General features: G+C 45.3%; 1 protein-coding gene across 3 annotated transcripts in view; it reads left to right on the forward strand.

Moving 5' to 3' along the window:
* The window catches only part of LOC112260409 (ephrin type-B receptor 1), a 314,795-nt gene that overhangs the window by 203,967 nt on the left and 86,682 nt on the right, over positions 1–24,146 (forward strand). For all 3 annotated transcript variants that reach the window (XM_042328699.1, XM_042328701.1, XM_042328700.1), the window contains exon 4: positions 11,405–11,560. In XM_042328699.1, coding sequence (XP_042184633.1) covers positions 11,405–11,560 — 156 coding nt within the window. The remainder of the gene's footprint in view (positions 1–11,404; positions 11,561–24,146) is intronic.

The raw sequence follows: 24,146 nt of genomic DNA on the forward strand, positions 1-24,146 counted from the left end.
GCCACACCAGGCGGTGATGCAACCAGTCAGGATGCTGTCGATGGTGCAGAACATTTTGAGGATCTGAGGACCCATGCCAAGTCTTTTCAGTCTCTTGAGAGGGAATTCTGTTGTGCTGGGGATGAAAATATTCTCTCTCAAAGGCACTTTCTGCTTTGAACAATGGCATTGTCCTTTTTTACAGTTCTCTTTGTGTAATTCTTCTGCCAATGAACACCTGGTTTTGAAAAAGAAGAAGCTCATTACATGCCTTACTGACTTGCAAATGAACAAAGATGAAGAGGAAGAGAGTGAATGCAAATGAACTCATGATTGACTTTACTTTTCTGTATTTTGCAGTTTCCGCCACAACTTGTCATCGTTTCTGGCAAACATATTCATCTAACTAACTCAAACTTCAAAGCCTCATAGCTACAGAGAAGAGGGTCTTGTGTGTGTGTGTGTGTGTGTGTGTGTGTGTGGGGGAGGGGGGGGTGGTTCCACAGACTGAGCTCCATCCCGTGTGATAGATAGGTGCGGGGTTAAAGGTTAAGGGTGTGTTTCGGGTGGTAAGAGTTATTCATAAGGGTAATTAAAGGTGACCTCTCTCCCTCTAACCTTCTCTGAATGTCAATATGTTTATGTCCACTGGCCTCCAGAGAGAAGTGATGGCTCTTGCCTATTGGGCCAGGAGTTGTTTTTAACTAGGACTGGTGAGGAACAACTCCAGGCCCTACCATTACCATATTACAGCACTTATTTTTATAATTCAATCTTGGTTTTGCATTGTCAATGTCAGTCACCCCATATAGTCCCCCAGATACATCTGCTTCAAATAGGTCAATATGATATGATATGAACCCTGTGACACACCTTAGGGAGACACCAAAGGACTCACCTATTTTATTAAACACAGTTAGAAAACCCATTTTAAATTAACACACATCAGATTGACCTTATAATCCATATAATCCTTTGCCAAAGGTGTTCATGGGATACCATTTTCTTTTATCGCACACACACCTGGTAACGCGGTCATGACAACCTGAAAAAAAGTCATTCCACACCCGCACTATGAAGCCCAAGTTTCTAATTACATTTGGAATCTTATGGGCCATATACATTTTATTGCGATGGGCTATACATTCTAAGCACATACGCCCTCCGTGACACGTTGCCAATGTGGATCTGTCTATGATGTACGGCCTGGAGTTTGCAGTTTATCGTATAGAATAGGTTATGTATTCTCTAAGCCCACAGCACTTACACTCTCTGTGCTCCCCTAGCCTCTGTATTTGTGTCGTCCGTGGTAATATCTTGGTCATAGATCTTTTTCTTTACAGTCTTCTCCTACCACAGACTTTGACTCAATGGAAGTGTCTACTATTACTGTATATTGGCTTGGTTTACGGTTGGATCCTGTCACGCTGTCTTCTAATGCCAGGTTATCTTTGGGCCTGAGCTACTCTTTCATTAAATCGCTTAGATGGGGACAGGTTCTCAGTCAAGCCATGTGTTATGATTAAAAAAAATATATATATATATTGTGCTCTGATTCATTTCAGTTGTGGTTCTGTGGTCTGGACACAGAGAGATTATGGTGGAACTGGGTGTGGGGTGTTTCTGCCATTGAGTGAGGCAGTATAAGACAAGATGAGCTCTCGTCTGCTTCGGTCACCACGCCGACTGTGACATTAGGCCAGGGCGGTCCGATAGTCATCAGTGGTCAGCGAACCACAGCGGACTATGTCAACCCTCTGCTTTCACACCAAACGGCCTGTCAGAGAGAGATAGAGGGGGGAGAGCGAGAGAACAAGAGAGAGAGAGAGAGAGGTGAAGGCTGTAAAGAGAGAGATGGCGAGGGGAAAGAGAGGGACAGCGGCAGACCAAGATGATGTCTTTGATAAGTACACGTGGCTCAAGGGGAGATGAAAGAGAGAAGACGAAGTAAGAAAGAGAAAAGTGAGAGGAGAAGCATGCAGACGGAAAACGAGAGAATGGGTACGGGTAGAAAGAGGGGAATGGGAGACAAAATAAGACAGATGTGTTGTGAAAGACAGGGGCCCCAACAGAGACCACATGAAACAGGATAATATTGTGTTTTTAGTTCAGTGCTAGGTTACCCCCTCACTGAGGGGAGACTAATTACTGTTTGATCTAATACTTTATCTCTATGTGTTCCCGAAAACCTGCACACTCTGCGAGCGTCTCTCCTCTACTCCTTTATCCTGGCACTGACTGTACTGTTGGTTCTCCTTCTGAGGGGAGAGAACACCTGGCATCCTCCAAACCATAAATCAGTGAAGAGTGTCGGCCGCGTACCAATCGCTATGAGTTCGACCCAACCAACCAACCTCCTCTGTGAGGTTTAGATCGAGGCCTCTGAGGTTTTTGCAACATTGCGTTTCACATTTTCTCTCTCTCTCTCTCTCAATTCAATTCAATTCAAGGGGCTTTATTGGCATGGGAAACATGTGTTAACATTGCCAAAGGAAGTGAGGTAGATAATATACAAAAGTGAAATAAACAATACAAATTAACAGTAACCATTACATATACAGAAGTTTTAAAACAATAAAGACATTACAAATGTCAAATTATATATATATATACAGTGTTGTAACAATGTACAAATGGTTAAGGGTACACAAGGGAAAATAAATAAGCATAAATATGGGTTGTATTTACAATGGTGTTTGTTCTTCACTGGTTGCCCTTTTCTTGTGGCACCAGGTCAGAAATATTGCTGCTGTGATGGCACACTGTCGAATTTCACCCAGTAGATATGGGAGCTTTTCAAAATTGGATTTGTTTTTGAATTCTTTGTGGATCTGTGTAATCTGAGGGACATATGTCTCTCTAATATGGTCATAAATTGGGCAGGAGGTTAGGAAGTGCAGCTCAGTTTCCACCTCATTTTGTGGGCAGTGAGCATATAGCCTGTCTTCTCTTGAGAGCCATGTCTGCCTACGGCGGCTTTTCTCAATAGCAAGGCTATGCTCACTGAGTCTGTACATAGTCAAAGCTTTCCTTAAGTTTGGGTCAGTCACAGTGGACAGGTATTCTGCCACTGTGTACTCTCTGTTTAGGGCCAAATAGCATTCTAGTTTGCTCAGTTTTTTTGTTAATTCTTTCCAATGTGTCAAGTAATTATCTTTTTGTTTTCTCAAGATTTGGTTGGGTCTAAGTGTTCTGCTGTCCTGGGGCTCTGTGGGGTGTGTTTGTGTTTGTGAACAGAGCCCCAGGACCAGCTTGCTTAGGGGACTCTTCTCCAGATTCAGTTCTCTATATGGAATGGCTTTGTTATGGAAGGTTTGGGAATCGTTTCCTTTTAGGTGGTTGTAGAATTTAGCGGCTATTTTCTGGATTTTGATAATTAGCGGGTATCGGTCTAATTCTGCTCTGCATGCATTATTTGGTGTTTTACGTTGTATCCCACAGAGGATAGTTTTGCAGAATTCTGCATGCAGAGTCTCAATTTGGTGTTTGTCCCATTTTGTGAAGTCTTGGTTGGTGACCGGACCCCAGACCTCACAACCATAAAGGGCAATGGACTCTATGACTGATTCAAGTATTTTTAGTCAGATCCTAATTGGTATGTTGAATTTTATGTTCCTTTTGATGGCATAGAATGCCCTTCTTGCCTTGTCTCTCAGATCGTTCACAGCTTTGTGGAAGTTACCTGTGACGCTGATGTTTAGGCCAAGGTATGTATAGTTTTTTGTGTGCTCTAGGGCAACGGTGTCTAGATGGAATTTGTATTTGTGGTCCTGGCGACTGGACCTTTTTTGGAACACCATTATTTTGGTCTTACTGAGATTTACTGTCAGGGCCCAGGTCTGACAGAATCTGTGCAGAAGATCTAGGTGCTGCTGTAGGTCCTCCTTGGTTGGTGACAGAAGTACCAGATCATCAACAAACAGTAGACATTTTACTTCAGATTCTAGTAGGGTGAGAACGAGTGCTGCAGACGTTTCTAGTGCCCTCGCCAATTTGTTGATATATATGTTGAAGAGGGTGGGGCTTAAGCTGCATCCCTGTCTCACCCCACTGCCCTGTGTGAAGAAATGTGTGTTTTTTTTCCAATTTTAACACTTGTTGTTTGTGTACATGGATTTTATAATGTCGTATAATTTACCCCCAACACCACTTTCCATCGATTTGTATAGAAGACCCTCAAGCCAAATTGAGTCGGAGGCTTTTTTGAAATCAACAAAGCATGAGAAGACTTTGCCTTTGTTTTGGTTTGTTTGGTTGTCAATTAGGGTGTGCAGAGTGAATGCATGGTCTACTGTACGGTGATTTTGTAAAAAATCTAATTGGCATTTGCTCAGTACATTGTTTTCATTGAGGAAATGTATTAGTCTGCTGTTAATGATAATGCAGAGGATTTTCCCAAGGTTACTGTTGACGCAGATCCCACGGTAGTTATTGGGGTCAAATTTGTCTCCACTTTTGTGGATTGAGGTGATCAGTCCTTGGTTCCAAATATTGGTGAAGATGCCAGAGCTAAGGATGATGTTAAAGAGTTTTAGTATAGCCAATTGGATTTTGTGGTCTGTATATTTTATCATTTCATTAAGGATACTGTCAACACCACAGGCCTTTTTGGGTTGGAGGGTTTTTATTTGGTCCTGTAGCTCATTCAAGGTAATTGGAGAATCCAGTGGGTTCTGGTAGTCTTTAATAGTTGATTCTCTCTCTCTCTCTCTCTCTCTCTCTCTCTGTCTCTCTCTCTCTGTCCCTCTCTCTCTGTCTCTCTCTCTCTCTGTCTCTCTCTCTCTGTCTCTCTCTCTCTCTGACAGCCCTGTGCAGCAGAGCAGCTAGTAGTTAATTAATGGGTTTAATACGGTAGCTTCATGCACATAATATGCAAGGTCGATTAGAAAAAGGCACAGCTCGGATGCAGAGCAGAGTGACACAGACAGAAGCGGTCTTTGTCTTTCATGTGTGTGTGTGTGTGTGTGTGTATATATGTGTCTGTCTGTGTGTGAGTGTGTGTATGTTCGTGTCTGTCTGCGTGTGAGTCTGTATGTTTGTGCGTGTGTGCTGACCCCATCATCTTGGCAGGTAGACCAGGATGAGAATGAAATTAACCCACGTCCTGTTGAACAGACGCTAGACAATTGGCGTAAAATGTGGAAGTAGAATTGATTTAACGGGGTCTGTGCTGTCTGTGTGTGTTTGTGTGTGTGTGGGTATGATGAACTGTTTGTGTGTGTGTGTCTGTGTGTATGTACGCATTTGTGTGAGGATCTGAGTATGTGTGTATGTGTTTACGTGTTTGAGTCTGTACTGTATGTATATGCATGTTTGCCTGCGGGCACAACCGCAGCGTTGTTGACCTGAAGAGCTAATTCTGCACACAGCCTCCAGTCTTCCTCGCCTCTTTCTCTACTCTCCTCCTCTGCTGTCGTCTTTCTGTTTATCTGGCCCTAGGCTGCTGTCTGTCAATACAGGCCGAGGCCACTCACACTTACACACACTGTTAACACCTCATTAAACACACATGGGACTTTTGTGGGCCCTTTCGTGGTGGTCGGCGAAATGAGTTTATTGAGTGTGTGGTGTCCATTCGCGTGTCCACTCTATGACTCTCATGGCCACTTTAATAGACATGTGAAAAGATGACGAGCGACATATCATTTTTCCTCCTTTCCCTCCTAGTAATGGCTGTGGATCTGTGTGTTAACCAAGTGTTTTGTTGTTTAAAGGGTTATTGGTTTATAAAGGGATGGCCCAGCTGGGATTTATAATTCCCCATATGGCCTGTCTAATTGTTACGAGTTTCCACACTCCTGTTTATAGTACATTCACCAGATTGAACCTCTCAGTGTGGAAGCCAATGCAGCATAATGCGTTTTATTGAATGGTTACACTCTTCCCTACACCTCCACATAGCCTACACAGCACTATTCTTTATTCAACCTTTATTTGACCAGGAAAATACCCTTGAGGTTAGACATTTCGCCAGGGGGAACCGAACTGCTAGTAGTACTCATGTTAGGAGCATATGTCGGTCGTGGTTGCTCCTATCTTTGACCGCTCGCTACTTTCTTTATCGGGTGTTTCTAATGTTTTACTGGGCGTTTGTGGTCGATGTGGGCAGCCTGTGTGGTTTTTTATCCTAGTTGGTGGTACAGGGCTTGGTGGCTGTTGTGTTGTGTCACTGTGTGCTGTGTGACCAGACATCAGGTCAGTGTGTTAGCCTCCTCTGTGTTTGTGAGGAACACTGTTGGAGCTGGGCTATATCTCACTGTCTGGGGTATAGAAGCACTGACGGTACTGTTGGAGCTGGGCTATATCTCACTGTCTGGGGTATAGAAGCACTGACGGTACTGTTGGAGCTGGGCTATATCTCACTGTCTGGGGTATAGAAGCACTGACGGTACTGTTGGAGCTGGGCTATATCTCACTGTCTGGGGTATAGAAGCACTGACGGTACTGTTGGAGCTGAGCTATATCTCACTGTCTGGGGTATAGAAGCACTGACGGTACTGTTGGAGCTGGGCTATATCTCACTGTCTGGGGTATAGAAGCACTGACGGTACTGTTGGAGCTGGGCTATATCTCACTGTCTGGGGTATAGAACCACTGACGGTACTGTTGGAGCTGGGCTATATCTCACTGTCTGGGGTATAGAACCACTGACGGTACTGTTGGAGCTGGGCTATATCTCACTGTCTGGGGTATAGAACCACTGACGGTACTGTTGGAGCTGGGCTATATCTCACTGTCTGGGGTATAGAAGCACTGACGGTACTGTTGGAGCTGGGCTATATCTCACTGTCTGGGGTATAGAAGCACTGACGGTACTGTTGGAGCTGGGCTATATCTCACTGTCTGGGGTATAGAACCACTGACGGTACTGTTGGAGCTGGGCTATATCTCACTGTCTGGGGTATAGAACACTGACGGTACTGTTGGAGCTGGCTATATCTCACTGTCTGGGGTATAGAACCACTGACGGTACTGTTGGAGCTGGGCTATATCTCACTGTCTGGGGTATAGAAGCACTGACGGTACTGTTGGAGCTGGGCTATATCTCACTGTCTGGGGTATAGAAGCACTGACGGTACTGTTGGAGCTGGGCTATATCTCACTGTCTGGGGTATAGAAGCACTGACGGTACTGTTGGAGCTGGGCTATATCTCACTGTCTGGGGTATAGAACCACTGACGGTACTGTTGGAGCTGGGCTATATCTCACTGTCTGGGGTATAGAAGCACTGACCTGTTGGAGCTGGGCTATATCTCACTGTCTGGGGTATAGAAGCACTGACGGTACTGTTGGAGCTGGGCTATATCTCACTGTCTGGGGTATAGAAGCACTGACGGTACTGTTGGAGCTGGGCTATATCTCACTGTCTGGGGTATAGAAGCACTGACGGTACTGTTGGAGCTGGGCTATATCTCACTGTCTGGGGTATAGAAGCACTGACGGTACTGTTGGAGCTGAGCTATATCTCACTGTCTGGGGTATAGAACCACTGACGGTACTGTTGGAGCTGGGCTATATCTCACTGTCTGGGGTATAGAACCACTGACGGTACTGTTGGAGCTGGGCTATATCTCACTGTCTGGGGTATAGAAGCACTGACGGTACTGTTGGAGCTGGGCTATATCTCACTGTCTGGGGTATAGAAGCACTGACGGTACTGTTGGAGCTGGGCTATATCTCACTGTCTGGGGTATAGAACCACTGACGGTACTGTTGGAGCTGGGCTATATCTCACTGTCTGGGGTATAGAACCACTGACGGTACTGTTGGAGCTGGGCTATATCTCACTGTCTGGGGTATAGAACCACTGACGGTACTGTTGGAGCTGGGCTATATCTCACTGTCTGGGGTATAGAACCACTGACGGTTCTGTTGGAGCTGGGCTATATCTCACTGTCTGGGGTATAGAACCACTGACGGTACTGTTGGAGCTGGGCTATATCTCACTGTCTGGGGTATAGAACCACTGACGGTTCTGGCTCTGTAGAAAGTAGGCCTTCCACCGTAGCAACTCTGACTCTCTCTCTCTCTCTCTCTCTCTCTCTCTCTCTCTCTCTCTCTCTGTCTCTCTCTCTCTCTCCCCCTGTCTCTCTCTCTCCCCCCCCTCTCTCTCTCTCTCCCCCTCTCTCGCTCTCTTTCTCACCGTCTCTCTCTCTCTCTCTCCCCGTCTCTCTCTCTCTCCCCCGTCTCTCTCTCTCTCCCCCGTCTCTCTCTCCCCCCGTCTCTCTCCCTCCCTGTCTCTCTCTCCCCGTCTCTCTCTCTCTCTCCCCCGTCTCTCTCTCCCCGTCTCTCTCTCTCTCTCCCCGTCTCTCTCTCTCTCCCCCCTCTCTCTCTCTCTCCCCCCCGTCTCTCTCTCTCCCCCTGTCTCTCACTTCTCTCCCCCCGTCTCTCTCTCTCCCTGTCTCTCTCTCTCCCCCCGTCTCTCTCTCTTTCTCCCTGTTTCTCTCTCTCCCCCCTTCTCTCTCTCTCTCCCCGTCTCTCTCTCCCCCGTCTCTCTCTACTTCTTTCTCTCTCTTTTCTCTCTGTCTCCGTCTCCCTTGAGGACGTTCTGGCTCTGTAGAAAGTAGGCCTTCCACCGTAGCAACTCTGACTCTCTCTCTCTCTCTCTCTCTCTCTCCCCTCTCTCTCTCTCCCCCTGTCTCTCTCCCCTCTCCCCCCCCCGTCTCTCTCTCTCCCCCGTCTCTCTCTCTCTCTCCCCGTCTCTCTCTCTCTCCCCCCCCCCGTCTCTCTCTCCCCCCTGTCTCTCTCTCCCCCCTGTCTCTCTCTCTCTCCCCCCGTCTCTCTGTCTCTCTCCCCCGTCTCTCTCTCTCTCTCCCCCCGTCTCTCTCTCTCTCCCCGTCTCTCTCTCCCCGTCTCTCTCTCTCTCCCCGTCTCTCTCTCTCTCTCTCTCTCCCTGTCTCTCTCTCTCCCCCCGTCTCTCTCTCTCTCTCTCTCTCCCTGTTTCTCTCTCTCCCCCCGTCTCTCTCTCTCTCCCCGTCTCTCTCTCCCCCGTCTCTCTCTACTTCTTTCTCTCTGTTTTCTCTCTGTCTCCGTCTCCCTTGAGGACGTTCTGGCTCTGTAGAAAGTAGGCCTTCCACCGTAGCAACTCTGACTCTCTCTCTCTCTCTCTCTCTCTCTCTCTCCCTCTCTCCCCCTGTCTCTCTCTCTCCCCCCGTCTCTCTCCCCCCCGTCTCTCTCTCTCTTTCTCACCGTCTCTCTCTCTCCCCCCCGTCTCTCTCTCCCCCCGTCTCTCACCGTCCCTGTCTCTCTCTCTCCCCGTCTCTCTCTCTCTCTCCCCCCCCCGTCTCTCTCTCTCTCCCCCGTCTCTCTCTCCCCCGTCTCTCTCCCTCCCTCTCTCTCTCTCTCCCCGTCTCTCTCTCTCTCTCCCCCCGTCTCTCTCTCTCTCCCCCCCCCGTCTCTCTCTCTCTCTCTCCCCCGTCTCTCTCTCTCTCTCTCCCTGTTTCTCTCTCCCCCGTCTCTCTCTCCCCCCTCTCTCTCTCCCCATCTCTCTCTACTTCTTTCTCTCCTTTTCTCTCTGTCTCCGTCTCCCTTGAGGACGTTCTGGCTCTGTAGAAAGTAGGCCTTCCACCGTAGCAACTCTGACTCTCTCTCTCTCTCTCTCTCTCTCTCTCTCTCTCTGTCCTCTCTCTCCCCTCTCTCTCTCCCCCTGTCTCTCTCTCTCCCCCCGTCTCTCTCTCCCCCCCGTCTCTCGCTCTCTTTCTCTCTCTTTTCTCTCTGTCTCCATCTCCCTTGAGGACGTTCTGGCTCTGTAGAAAGTAGGCCTTCCACCGTAGCAACTCTGACTCTCTCCCCCATCTCTCTCTCTCCCCGTCTCTCTCTCCCCCCCCGTCTCTCTCTCTCTCTCCTCTCTCTCTCTCTCTCCCCGTCTCTCTCTCTCTCTCTCTCTCTCCCCCCCCGTCTCTCTCTCTCTCTCTCTCTCTCTCTCTCTCCCTTCCCTCCCGATCTCATATCCCTAGTCTAACAGCCCATTAGAGTTGCCAGTTGAACAGGAGGGAGGACTCGTAAAAAAGTGAAACCTGCCTATTTAACGGCGCCATAAACCAGACGCTCGCCTCAAAACCCTTCTTCTCTGTTCTTATATTAATGAAGCATAAAATATTTAATGAAATCTTAAAAGGCTGTTGATATAAAGGTCCAAAGGTTTCAGCCGTGCCGTACCGCCGCTCTACATTCTTTCCCAATTGTTCATTCTGTTCATTCTGAGAGGCTGTGGAGCGAATGCTCCCCACTCATTACAGTAGGGAGTAACTCTCTATTTGTCCCTCTGCAGTGTTTCGCATACTACTGTAGTGGTAGGGCTTGAAGTTGGTCCTTTTCCTACAATATGACATGACTGCGGGCCCTGGTTTTAGCTTGTGGGGTCCAGACTCGTTTTTTTTTCTTCACATTAAAAACTCCTAGTTAAAAATTGGGCATCTACCTACCTGTCATGTGTTCCCCCATTCCCATCAAACTTGACCTCAGTGTTATATTTGTACATTGAAGACCAATCCTCACTCCTACTTTATACGGTGAAGTAGTGTAATCAAAAGAGTCGTATCAGAAGGATGGAATGTGCTGTCATTGGGCGAGTCGCAAAAGTGCACCCCACATTTCCCACCCACAGCCAAGCCATTATACGGTTTCACTCCAGGACATAACCACAGATGGAGACGGTGAGTGGCTTGTCCTGTTACATTTATAGGCCCAGTTATTCCCGGCTTGTAGCCCCTCTTAAACCCTATGAGGAAGCTAGCTAAAATATTAGGCATTCATCACAGTTATTATAGCCTGTAAAATCCCTCTCTTTGGAGAAGAGAGACCCCTCTTTTTTCCCCCCATCATTTTATTCCTGCAGGATTGCGAAATGGACGTAGGTTATTGCCTGAGCTTAGGCATGCAGTCATATCAGGCACAATCATCTTTGTCCTTCCTCTTTTCCCCTCGTTCCCCGGCCTTCCGTCTACATTAGAGAACATAGTGGAATGAATCTGCTACTGCTGTTGCTGAAGGAGGGGGACTTATCACTGTGGAAATCAAAGGGGCTGGATGTAGTCGCTTATAACAAAGTAAGACAGAGGGATGGGAAGAGAGATTTGGTTGAAGGGATGGTTAGAAGGAAGGAGGCAGGGAGGGCAGTGTGAGAGAGAAAGACAGGGAAAGACAGAGATTTAAGAGAGGGAGAAAGCACGAGAAAGAGAGAGAGAGAGAGACATATTGTGCTCTTCTATCGCGCGTACAATGATAAACAGAAAATTGCTATTTAGATTTGGCATTATCTAATGTGACTTTTGATGTATTTTGTCCCCTCTCCCACTCTGTACGCAAGTGCCTCAAGTCAAGCCAGAATGCAAGGCAGTGTACTGTGTACACGTTTTGCCCTAGGCCTAAATACTTTGCATTATCTTAATAACTAATGTTGTTTTGTCCTTCTCTCCCCCTGTAGCCTGCCCCCCAGGGACATTCAAGTCAACCCAGGGTCCAGGCCTGTGTCTGCAGTGCCCCTCCAACAGCCGCTCTGCAACCGAGGCCGCCACTATCTGTATCTGCCGCAATGGTTACTACCGCGGTGACATGGACCAGCCTGACATGCCCTGCACCAGTGAGTATCTTTATGGTACTGTTCCTACTCTAACTCTGTACAGCTAGACATGACCTGCACCAGTGAGTATCTTTATGGTACTGTTCCTACTCTAACTCTGTACAGCTAGACATGACCTGCACCAGTGAGTATCTTTATGGTACTGTTCCTACTCTAACTCTGTACAGCTAGACATGACCTGCACCAGTGAGTGTCTTTATGGTACTGTTCCTACTCTAACTCTGTACAGCTAGACATGACCTGCACCAGTGAGTGTCTTTATGGTACTGTTACTCTAACTCTGTACAGCTAGACATGACCTGCACCAGTGAGTATCTTTATGGTACTGTTCCTACTCTAACTCTGTACAGCTAGACATGACCTGCACCAGTGAGTATCTTTATGGTACTGTTCCTACTCTAACTCTGTACAGCTAGACATGACCTGCACCAGTGAGTATCTTTATGGTACTGTTCCTACTCTAACTCTGTACAGCTAGACATGACCTGCACCAGTGAGTATCTTTATGGTACTGTTCTTCTAACTCTGTACAGCTAGACATGACCTGCACCAGTGAGTATCTTTATGGTACTGTTCCTACTCTAACTCTGTACAGCTAGACATGACCTGCACCAGTGAGTGTCTTTATGGTACTGTTCCTACTCTAACTCTGTACAGCTAGACATGACCTGCACCAGTGAGTATCTTTATGGTACTGTTCCTACTCTAACTCTGTACAGCTAGACATGACCTGCACCAGTGAGTGTCTTTATGGTACTGTTCCTACTCTAACTCTGTACAGCTAGACATGACCTGCACCAGTGAGTATCTTTATGGTACTGTTCCTACTCTAACTCTGTACAGCTAGACATGACCTGCACCAGTGAGTGTCTTTATGGTACTGTTCCTACTCTAACTCTGTACAGCTAGACATGACCTGCACCAGTGAGTGTCTTTATGGTACTGTTCCTACTCTAACTCTGTACAGCTAGACATGACCTGCACCAGTGAGTGTCTTTATGGTACTGTTCCTACTCTAACTCTGTACAGCTAGACATGACCTGCACCAGTGAGTGTCTTTATGGTACTGTTCCTTCTCTAACTCTGTACAGCTAGACATGACCTGCACCAGTGAGTGTCTTTATGGTACTGTTCCTACTCTAACTCTGTACAGCTAGACATGACCTGCACCAGTGAGTGTCTTTATGGTACTGTTCCTACTCTAACTCTGTACAGCTAGACATGACCTGCACCAGTGAGTATCTTTATGGTACTGTTCCTACTCTAACTCTGTACAGCTAGACATGACCTGCACCAGTGAGTATCTTTATGGTACTGTTCCTACTCTAACTCTGTACAGCTAGACATGACCTGCACCAGTGAGTATCTTTATGGTACTGTTCCTTCTCTAACTCTGTACAACTAGACATGACCTGCACCAGTGAGTATCTTTATGGTACTGTTCTTCTACTCTAACTCTGTACAGCTAGACATGACCTGCACCAGTGAGTATCTTTATGGTACTGTTCCTACTCTAACTCTGTACAGCTAGACATGACCTGCACCAGTGAGTGTCTTTATGGTACTGTTCCTTCTCTAACTCTGTACAGCTAGACATGACCTGCACCAGTGAGTGTCTTTATGGTACTGTTCCTACTCTAACTCTGTACAGCTAGACATGACCTGCACCAGTGAGTATCTTTATGGTACTGTTCCTACTCTAACTCTGTACAGCTAGACATGACCTGCACCAGTGAGTGTCTTTATGGTACTGTTCCTACTCTAACTCTGTACAGCTAGACATGACCTGCACCAGTGAGTATCTTTATGGTACTGTTCCTACTCTAACTCTGTACAGCTAGACATGACCTGCACCAGTGAGTATCTTTATGGTACTGTTCCTACTCTAACTCTGTACAGCTAGACATGACCTGCACCAGTGAGTATCTTTATGGTACTGTTCCTTCTCTAACTCTGTACAGCTAGACATGACCTGCACCAGTGAGTATCTTTATGGTACTGTTCCTACTCTCTAACTCTGTACAGCTAGACATGACCTGCACCAGTGAGTATCTTTATGGTACTGTTCCTTCTCTAACTCTGTACAGCTCTGTACAGCTAGACATGACCTGCACCAGTGAGTATCTTTATGGTACTGTTCCTTCTCTAACTCTGTACAGCTAGACATGACCTGCACCAGTGAGTATCTTTATGGTACTGTTCCTACTCTAACTCTGTACAGCTAGACATGACCTGCACCAGTGAGTATCTTTATGGTACTGTTCCTTCTCTAACTCTGTACAACTAGACATGACCTGCACCAGTGAGTATCTTTATGGTACTGTTCCTTCTCTAACTCTGTACAACTAGACATGACCTGCACCAGTGAGTATCTTTATGGTACTGTTCCTTCTCTAACTCTGTACAGCTAGACATGACCTGCACCAGTGAGTATCTTTATGGTACTGTTCCTACTCTAACTCTGTACAGCTAGACATGACCTGCACCAGTGAGTATCTTTATGGTACTGTTCCTTCTCTAACTCTGTACAACTAGACATGACCTGCACCAGTGAGTGTCTTTATGGTACTGTCCCTACTCTAACTCTGTACAGCTAGACATGACCTGCACCAGTGAGTATCTTTATGGTACTGTTCCTACTCTAACTCTGTACAGCTAGACATGACCTGCACCAGTGAGTATCTTTATGGTACTGTTCCTTCTCTAACTCTGTACAACTAGACATGACCTGCACCAGTGAGTGTCTTTATGGTACTGTTCCTACTCTAACTCTGTACAGCTAGACATGACCTGCACCAGTGAGTATCTTTATGGTACTGTTCCTACTCTAACTCTGTACAGCTAGACATGACCTGCACCAGTGAGTATCTTTATGGTACTGTTCCTTCTCTAACTCTGTACAGCTAGACATGACCTGCACCAGTGAGTATCTTTATGGTACTGTTCCTACTCTAACTCTGTACAGCTAGACATGACCTGCACCAGTGAGTATCTTTATGGTACTGTTCCTACTCTAACTCTGTACAGCTAGACATGACCTGCACCAGTGAGTATCTTTATGGTACTGTTCCTACTCTAACTCTGTACAGCTAGACATGACCTGCACCAGTGAGTATCTTTATGGTACTGTTCCTACTCTAACTCTGTACAGCTAGACATGACCTGCACCAGTGAGTATCTTTATGGTACTGCTTCTACTCTAACTCTGTACAGCTAGACATGACCTGCACCAGTGAGTATCTTTATGGTACTGCTTCTACTCTAACTCTGTACAGCTAGACATGACCTGCACCAGTGAGTATCTTTATGGTACTGCTTCTACTCTAACTCTGTACAGCTAGACATGACCTGCACCAGTGAGTATCTTTATGGTACTGCTTCTACTCTAACTCTGTACAGCTAGACATGACCTGCACCAGTGAGTATCTTTATGGTACTGTTCCTACTCTAACTCTGTACAGCTAGACATGACCTGCACCAGTGAGTGTCTTTATGGTACTGTTCCTACTCTAACTCTGTACAGCTAGACATGACCTGCACCAGTGAGTATCTTTATGGTACTGTTCCTACTCTAACTCTGTACAGCTAGACATGACCTGCACCAGTGAGTGTCTTTATGGTACTGTTCCTACTCTAACTCTGTACAGCTAGACATGACCTGCACCAGTGAGTATCTTTATGGTACTGTTCCTACTCTAACTCTGTACAGCTAGACATGACCTGCACCAGTGAGTGTCTTTATGGTACTGTTCCTACTCTAACTCTGTACAGCTAGACATGACCTGCACCAGTGAGTGTCTTTATGGTACTGTTCCTACTCTAACTCTGTACAGCTAGACATGACCTGCACCAGTGAGTGTCTTTATGGTACTGTTCCTACTCTAACTCTGTACAGCTAGACATGACCTGCACCAGTGAGTGTCTTTATGGTACTGTTCCTTCTCTAACTCTGTACAGCTAGACATGACCTGCACCAGTGAGTGTCTTTATGGTACTGTTCCTACTCTAACTCTGTACAGCTAGACATGACCTGCACCAGTGAGTGTCTTTATGGTACTGTTCCTACTCTAACTCTGTACAACTAGACATGACCTGCACCAGTGAGTATCTTTATGGTACTGTTCCTTCTCTAACTCTGTACAGCTAGACATGACCTGCACCAGTGAGTATCTTTATGGTACTGTTCCTACTCTAACTCTGTACAGCTAGACATGACCTGCACCAGTGAGTATCTTTATGGTACTGTTCCTTCTCTAACTCTGTACAACTAGACATGACCTGCACCAGTGAGTGTCTTTATGGTACTGTCCCTACTCTAACTCTGTACAGCTAGACATGACCTGCACCAGTGAGTATCTTTATGGTACTGTTCCTACTCTAACTCTGTACAGCTAGACATGACCTGCACCAGTGAGTGTCTTTATGGTACTGTTCCTACTCTAACTCTGTACAGCTAGACATGACCTGCACCAGTGAGTGTCTTTATGGTACTGTTCCTACTCTAACTCTGTACAGCTAGACATGACCTGCACCAGTGAGTGTCTTTATGGTACTGTTCCTACTCTAACTCTGTACAGCTAGACATGACCTGCACCAGTGAGTGTCTTTATGGTACTGTTCCTTCTCTAACTCTGTACAGCTAGACATGACCTGCACCAGTGAGTGTCTTTATGGTACTGTTCCTACTCTAACTCTGTACAGCTAGACATGACCTGCACCAGTGAGTGTCTTTATGGTACTGTTCCTACTCTAACTCTGTACAGCTAGACATGACCTGCACCAGTGAGTATCTTTATGGTACTGTTCCTACTCTAACTCTGTACAGCTAGACATGACCTGCACCAGTGAGTATCTTTATGGTACTGTTCCTACTCTAACTCTGTACAGCTAGACATGACCTGCACCAGTGAGTATCTTTATGGTACTGTTCCTTCTCTAACTCTGTACAACTAGACATGACCTGCACCAGTGAGTATCTTTATGGTACTGCTTCTACTCTAACTCTGTACAGCTAGACATGACCTGCACCAGTGAGTATCTTTATGGTACTGTTCCTACTCTAACTCTGTACAGCTAGACATGACCTGCACCAGTGAGTGTCTTTATGGTACTGTTCCTTCTCTAACTCTGTACAGCTAGACATGACCTGCACCAGTGAGTGTCTTTATGGTACTGTTCCTACTCTAACTCTGTACAGCTAGACATGACCTGCACCAGTGAGTCTTTATGGTACTGTTCCTACTCTAACTCTGTACAGCTAGACATGACCTGCACCAGTGAGTGTCTTTATGGTACTGTTCCTACTCTAACTCTGTACAGCTAGACATGACCTGCACCAGTGAGTATCTTTATGGTACTGTTCCTACTCTAACTCTGTACAGCTAGACATGACCTGCACCAGTGAGTATCTTTATGGTACTGTTCCTACTCTAACTCTGTACAGCTAGACATGACCTGCACCAGTGAGTATCTTTATGGTACTGTTCCTACTCTAACTCTGTACAGCTAGACATGACCTGCACCAGTGAGTATCTTTATGGTACTGTTCCTACTCTAACTCTGTACAGCTAGACATGACCTGCACCAGTGAGTGTCTTTATGGTACTGTTCCTACTCTAACTCTGTACAGCTAGACATGACCTGCACCAGTGAGTATCTTTATGGTACTGCTTCTACTCTAACTCTGTACAGCTAGACATGACCTGCACCAGTGAGTATCTTTATGGTACTGTTCCTACTCTAACTCTGTACAGCTAGACATGACCTGCACCAGTGAGTATCTTTATGGTACTGTTCCTACTCTAACTCTGTACAGCTAGACATGACCTGCACCAGTGAGTATCTTTATGGTACTGTTCCTACTCTAACTCTGTACAGCTAGACATGACCTGCACCAGTGAGTATCTTTATGGTACTGCTTCTACTCTAACTCTGTTAGACACTGTTTACGACTTCAGTACTGCAGTGTGCAGTACATGAATCCACCTTCCCCTAGTGTAGACCACAGTCCTCATTATCCTGATAGACACAGCAGACACACCAACTAGCCTCCTCACATACAGTACACCGGGTAGCCAATAAGCCTGTTCATGCCCTCATACTTACCTTAACACATGAAAACAATACGCTAAGCTCATCACAAGTCCCCATTGACACGCAATTAAGTCAGAGTAGAACACTGAAGCCCCGCACGCACACACACACACACACACACACACACACACACACACACACACACACACACAGAGAGAGAGATGTTCATGCACACACACACACACTGGCCCTAATGGAGGATCTTATTCATGGTTCTCAAATACTCCTCACTATGGAGCAGCACTAGATCTACAGTATTAGTCTGGGAATGTACTTTTTAATTATATCTTCATAATTCATGGAGCCTTAGCTAATTGGTTCAGAGACACGTTGTAGTGTCCAGTTCTGTTCCTCTGGTCTGGCTGGTGCTACCAGACCTGTCTGTGTCTGTGGAAGCATACTGTAGCTACAGTTGAAGTCGGAAGTTTACATACACCTTAGCCAAATGCATTTAATCTCAGTTTTTCACAATTCCTGACATTTAATCCTAGTAAAAATTCCCTGTCTTAGGTCAGTTAGGATCACCATTTTATTTTAAGAATGGGAAATGTCAGAATAATAGTAGAGAGAATGATTTATTTCAGCTTTTATTTCTTTCATCACATTCCCAGTGGGTCAGAAGTTAACATACACTCAATTAGTATTTGGAAGCATTGCCTTTAAATTGTTTAACGTGGGTCCAACGTTTCAGGTAGCCTTCCACAAGCTTCCTACAATAAGTTGGGTGAATTTTGGCCCATTCCTCCTGACAGAGCTGGTGTAACCGAGTCAGGTTTGTGGGCCTCCTTTCTCGCACACGCTTTTTCAGTTATGCCCACAAATGTCTATAGGATTGAGGTCAGGGCTTTGTGATGGCCACTTCAAATGCATTGACTTTGTTGTCCTTAAGCCATTTTGCCACAACTTTGTAAGTATGCTTGGGGTCATTGTCCATTTGGAAGACCCATATAGCTTCCAGATTGATGTCTTGAGATGTTGCTTCAATATATCCACATCATTTTCCTTCTGCTTGATGCCATCTATTCTGTGAAGTGCATCATTCCCTCCTGCAGCACCCCCGCGACATGATGCTGCCACCCCTGTGCTTCACGGTTGGGATGGTGTTCTTCGGCTTGCAAGCCTCCCCCTTTTTCCTCCAAACAAAACGATGGTAATTATCGCCAAGCAGTTCTATTTTTGTTTCATCAGACCAGAGGACATTTCTCCAAAAAGTACGATCTTTGTCCCCAGGTGCAGTTGCAAACCGTAGTCTGGCTTTTTTATGGCGGTTTTGAAGCAGCGGCGTCTTCCTTGCTGAGCGGCCTTTCAGGTTATGTCGATATAGGACTCATTTTACTGTGGATATGCTGTTTCCTCCAGCATCGTCACAAGGTCCTTTACTGTTGTTCTGGGATTGATTTGCACTTTTCGCACCAAAGTACGTTCATCTCTAGTAGACAGAAAGCTTCTTTCTTGAGCAGTATGATGGCTGCGTCGTCCCATGGTGTTTATACTTGCGTACTGTTATTTGTACAGATGAACGTGGTACATTCAGGCGTTTGGAAATTTCTCCCAAGGAGGAACCAGACTTGGCAGATTTCTTTTGATGTTCCCATGATGTCAAGCAAAGAGGCACTGAGTTGGAAGGTAGGCCTTGAAATACATCCACAGATACACCTCCAATTAACTCAAATGATGTCAACTAGCCTATCAGAAGCTTCTAAAGCCATGGCATAATTTTCTTGAATTTTTCAAGCTGTTTAAAGGCACAGTCAACTTAGTGTATGTAAACTTCTGACCCACTGGAATTGTGATACAGTGAATTTTAAGTGAAATAATCTGTCTGTTAACAATTGTAAAAATGACTTGTGTCATGCACAAAGTAGATGTCCTAACCAACTTGCCAAAACTATAGTTTGTTAACGAGAAATTTGTGGAGTGGTTGAAAAACGAGTTTTAATGGCTTTAACCTAAGTGTATGTAAACTTCTGACTTCAACTGCATATGTATGTCAAGCCATCTGCTCTGCTGCGTTTCTCTTCGCCTTGAGACCTTGAATGCTCCCCTAGTGCAACATCAACATGCCGCTCCTCTTTCAAGTCTTGACTGCCCGTTCCAAGTGAGGCAGCCCTCTCCATGTCGTTGCTTTGAATTCCCCCTCAAGAATAGAACCCATTTGCACCTTGAGACTTTGAACGCTCCCCAAGTGTGGCATCCTTGTCTGCCTTGAGGCTCTGAACATTCCTCAAGTTCACCGTAGCTCTCCAGGTTTTTCAGTGCTCCCTCAAGAATAGCACCACTCTCCAACTTGACTCTATGCGCGTTCCCTGTAGAACACTATAGCTTTCGGCTTTGAATCTCTGAACACTCCCAAAGAGTAGCCATTTCCACCTTAAGGCTGTTGAATGCACCCTTTCCACTATGATATCTGCTCACTCTCCTGGTGAGTCTCTTGTCTGAACGCTGCCTCAGCCCAGCATGTTGCTCTTCCCATACTACGCCAAGGCCAGTGGAGGCTGCTGAGGGGACGACTTCTCATAAGAAGGGTTGGAATGGAGTCAATGGAGTGGTATGAAGCACATCAAACACATGGTTTCTATGTGGTTGATTCTACACCAATGACTCCATTCCAGCCATTATTATGAACCGTCTTCTCCTCAGAAGCCTCCACTGGCCTTGTAGCATTCTCTATTCAATGCTTCCTAACACCCCCTGCAAGCTGCTCTGCAATGCTTTCCTAATCCTGGCAGAAGTAGTAATAGTAGTGGTAGTAGTAGCAGGAGTAGTAATAGTAGTGGTAGTAGTAGTAGTAATAATAATAGTAGTGGTAGTAGTAGCAGTAGTAGTAATAGAAGTAGCAGTAGTAGTAATAGTAGTAGTAATAGTAGTAGTAATAATGATTTGAGTTTATTTCAGTTTATGTGACAAAACAAGCAGGTATAGCTTAGAGAATCATTGTACTCTCTAAACTGCTGTGAAATATATTTTCCATAACCAGAAATATTGCATTTTCAGCTGTTTGAAGCTGGTGTACAAAACATGAAGTTAAAGACACAAAAACAAAACTTGAGAACAGGAATCATAAAAGTAGCAAGATAGAACAGATCTACCACGTCTTAGACTTGCTTTCAATAAGAATGACAGATCTATAACTCACATTTCTATTTGAATTTGGTCGGGTTTCATATTGGTCGGGTTTCAAGTTTCATATTGCAGCTTTAATGATTCTCTAATTACACATGTTGCTTTTGTTTAAATTGTGAACCTAGCTAGTCAATGTAGCTAGCTAGCTAGTATTAGTCACTTATTGATTTCATACATCTTACTAAAATAACCAGTGGTGTATAGTAGAGGCCATATGCAACCAAAATGTACTTTATGTCTCATTATTTCAATTCCCAAGATAGAAAAAAAGTTGCGCATCAGCAAACAAGAATTAAACCTGGGCAATTCTTGAGCTTGGATGCTGCCATTGGACATGATGCAACGCAAGCACAACACGGGCAGTGAAGCAGCTTTCATTGATTTCAAAGGAAACATTTCCTCAACAGCCGATGGCAATGCCAGACGCCCGATGGCTATAGTGTAGAGGGCAGTAGTAGTATTAGTAGTAGCAGCAGCAGCAGTAGCAGTACTAGTATTAGTAGTAGCAGCAGCAGTAGTAGTATTAGTAGTAGCAGCAGTAGTAGTAGTATTAGTAGTAGCAGCAGCAGCAGTAGCAGTAGTAGTATTAGTAGTAGCAGCAGCAGTAGTAGTATTCGTAGTAGCAGCAGCAGCAGTAGCAGTACTAGTATTAGTAGTGGCAGCAGCAGTACTAGTATTAGTAGTAGCAGCAGTAGTAGTAGTATTAGTAGTAGCAGCAGCAGTAATAGTAGTAGTAGTAGTAGCAGCAGCAGCAGTAGTAGTAGTATTAGTAGTAGCAGCAGCAGTAGTAGTAGTATTAGTAGTAGCAGCAGCAGTACTAGTATTAGTAGTAGCAGCAGTAGTAGTAGTAGTAGTAGTAGCAGCAGCAGTAATAGTAGTAGTAGTAGTAGCAGCAGCAGCAGTAGTAGTAGTATTAGTAGTAGCAGCAGCAGTACTAGTATTAGTAGTAGCAGCAGCAGTAGTAGTAGTAGTAGTATTAGTAGTAGTATTAGTATTAGTAGTAGCAGCAGCAGTACTAGTATTAGTAGTAGCAGCAGCAGTAGTAGTAGTAGTAGTAGTCGTAGCAGCAGCAGTACTAGTATTAGTAGTAGCAGCAGCAGTAGTAGTATTAGTAGTAGTAGTCGTAGCAGCAGCAGTAGTAGTAGTAGTAGTAGTAGTAGCAGTAGCAGTAGCAGTAGCAGTAGTAGTAGTAGTAGTAGTAGCAGTAGTAGTAGTAGTAGTAGTAGTAGTAGTAGTAGCAGCAGCAGTAGTAGTAGTAGTAGTAGTCGTAGCAGCAGCAGTAGTAGTAGTAGTAGTAGTAGTAGTAGTAGTAGTAGTAGCAGCAGCAGTAGTATTAGTATTAGTAGTATTAGTAGTAGCAGTAGTATTAGTATTAGTAGTAGCAGCAGCAGTAGCGCAGTAGTAGTAGTAGTATTAGTAGTAGCAGCAGCAGTAGTAGTAGTAGTAGTAGTAGTAGTAGTAGTAGTAGTAGTAGTAGCAGCAGCAGTAGTAGTAGTAGTAGTAGTAGTAGCAGCAGTAGTAGTAGTAGTAGTAGCAGCAGTAGTAGTATTAGTAGTAGCAGCAGTATTAGTATTAGTAGTAGCAGCAGCAGTACTAGTAGTTAGTAGTAGCAGCAGCAGTAGTAGTAGTAGTAGTAGTAGCAGCAGTAGTATTAGTAGTAGTAGGTATTAGTAGTAGTAGTAGCAGTAGCAGTAGTAGTAGTAGTAGTAGCAGCAGCAGTAGTAGTAGTAGTAGTAGTAGCAGTAGCAGTAGTAGTAGTAGTAGTAGTAGTATTAGTAGTAGTAGTAGTAGTAGTAGCAGCAGCAGTACTAGTATTAGTAGTAGCAGCAGCAGTAGTAGTAGTAGTAGTAGTAGTCGTAGCAGCAGTAGTAGTAGTATTAGTAGTAGCAGCAGTAGTAGTAGTAGTATTAGTAGTAGCAGCAGTAGTAGTAGTATTAGTAGTAGCAGCAGCAGTAGTAGCTAGTATTAGTAGTAGTAGTAGTAGTAGCAGCAGCAGTAGTAGTAGTATTAGTAGTAGCAGCAGTAGTAGTAGTATTAGTAGTAGTCGTAGCAGCAGTAGTAGTAGTATTAGTATTAGTAGTAGCAGCAGTAGTAGTAGTAGTAGTAGTAGTCGTAGCAGCAGTAGTAGTAGTATTAGTAGTAGCAGCAGTAGTAGTAGTAGTATTAGTAGTAGCAGCAGTAGTAGTAGTATTAGTAGTAGCAGCAGCAGTACTAGTATTAGTAGTAGTAGTAGTAGTAGCAGCAGTAGTAGTAGTATTAGTAGTAGCAGCAGCAGTAGTAGTAGTAGTAGTAGTAGCAGCAGTAGTAGTAGTATTAGTAGTAGTATTAGTAGTAGCAGCAGTAGTAGTAGTAGTAGTAGTAGTAGTTAGTAGTAGCAGCAGCAGTAGTAGTAGTATTAGTAGTAGTAGTAGTAGCAGCAGTAGTAGTAGTAGTATTAGTAGTAGTAGTAGTAGTAGTAGTAGCAGCAGCAGTAGTAGTAGTATTAGTAGTAGCAGCAGCAGTAGTAGTAGTATTAGTAGTAGCAGCAGTAGTAGTAGTATTAGTAGTAGCAGCAGCAGTAGTAGTAGTATTAGTAGTAGCAGCAGCAGTAGTAGTAGTATTAGTAGTAGCAGCAGCAGTAGTAGTAGTATTAGTAGTAGCAGCAGCAGTAGTAGTAGTAGTAGTAGTAGCAGCAGTAGTAGTAGTAGTAGTAGTAGTAGTAGTAGCAGCAGCAGTAGTAGTAGTAGTAGTAGTAGTAGTAGTAGTAGTAGTAGTAGTAGTAGTAGCAGCAGTAGTAGTAGTAGTAGTAGCAGCAGCAGTAGTAGTAGTATTAGTAGTAGTAGTAGTAGTAGTAGTATTAGTAGTAGCAGCAGCAGTAGTAGTAGTATTAGTAGTAGCAGCAGCAGTACTAGTATTAGTAGTAGCAGCAGCAGTAGTAGTAGTAGTAGTAGTAGTAGTCGTAGCAGCAGCAGCATCAGACCCTGTACTGTACCATGCTCCAGATCTCTCTCTCTGATTAGCAGGGTGATGGATTGACCAAAACGATCCCCCTCTCACCACCCTGACCCCCCGTGGGACCCACCGAGCCGAGGCTCACTTCAAACAACGTCCATCTAGGGGGACCACCAAACCCTCTGTCTCCCAGCACGGGGCCCACTCCCCTCGGCTCTGCTACCCGCCATCGTAGGCCATTGGGACTGGCTCGCCCAGCATGGCACTCCCCTCTCCCTCACCAACCCTCAGGCTTCCCCCAGACTTTCCCCAGTTCCCTCACCACTGGCTGGTCCAGGGCTGCCTGGCTGCTGGGCCCACAGGCCTCTCTCTGTGTGGGGGAGAGAGGGAGACTGACAGGCCTGGCCATTAATTGGTGGGAGCTGGTGGGAGTGGGCCA

Source organism: Oncorhynchus tshawytscha, linkage group LG10 (assembly GCF_018296145.1).
Source record: "Oncorhynchus tshawytscha isolate Ot180627B linkage group LG10, Otsh_v2.0, whole genome shotgun sequence".
Taxonomy (NCBI): Eukaryota; Metazoa; Chordata; class Actinopteri; order Salmoniformes; family Salmonidae; genus Oncorhynchus; species Oncorhynchus tshawytscha.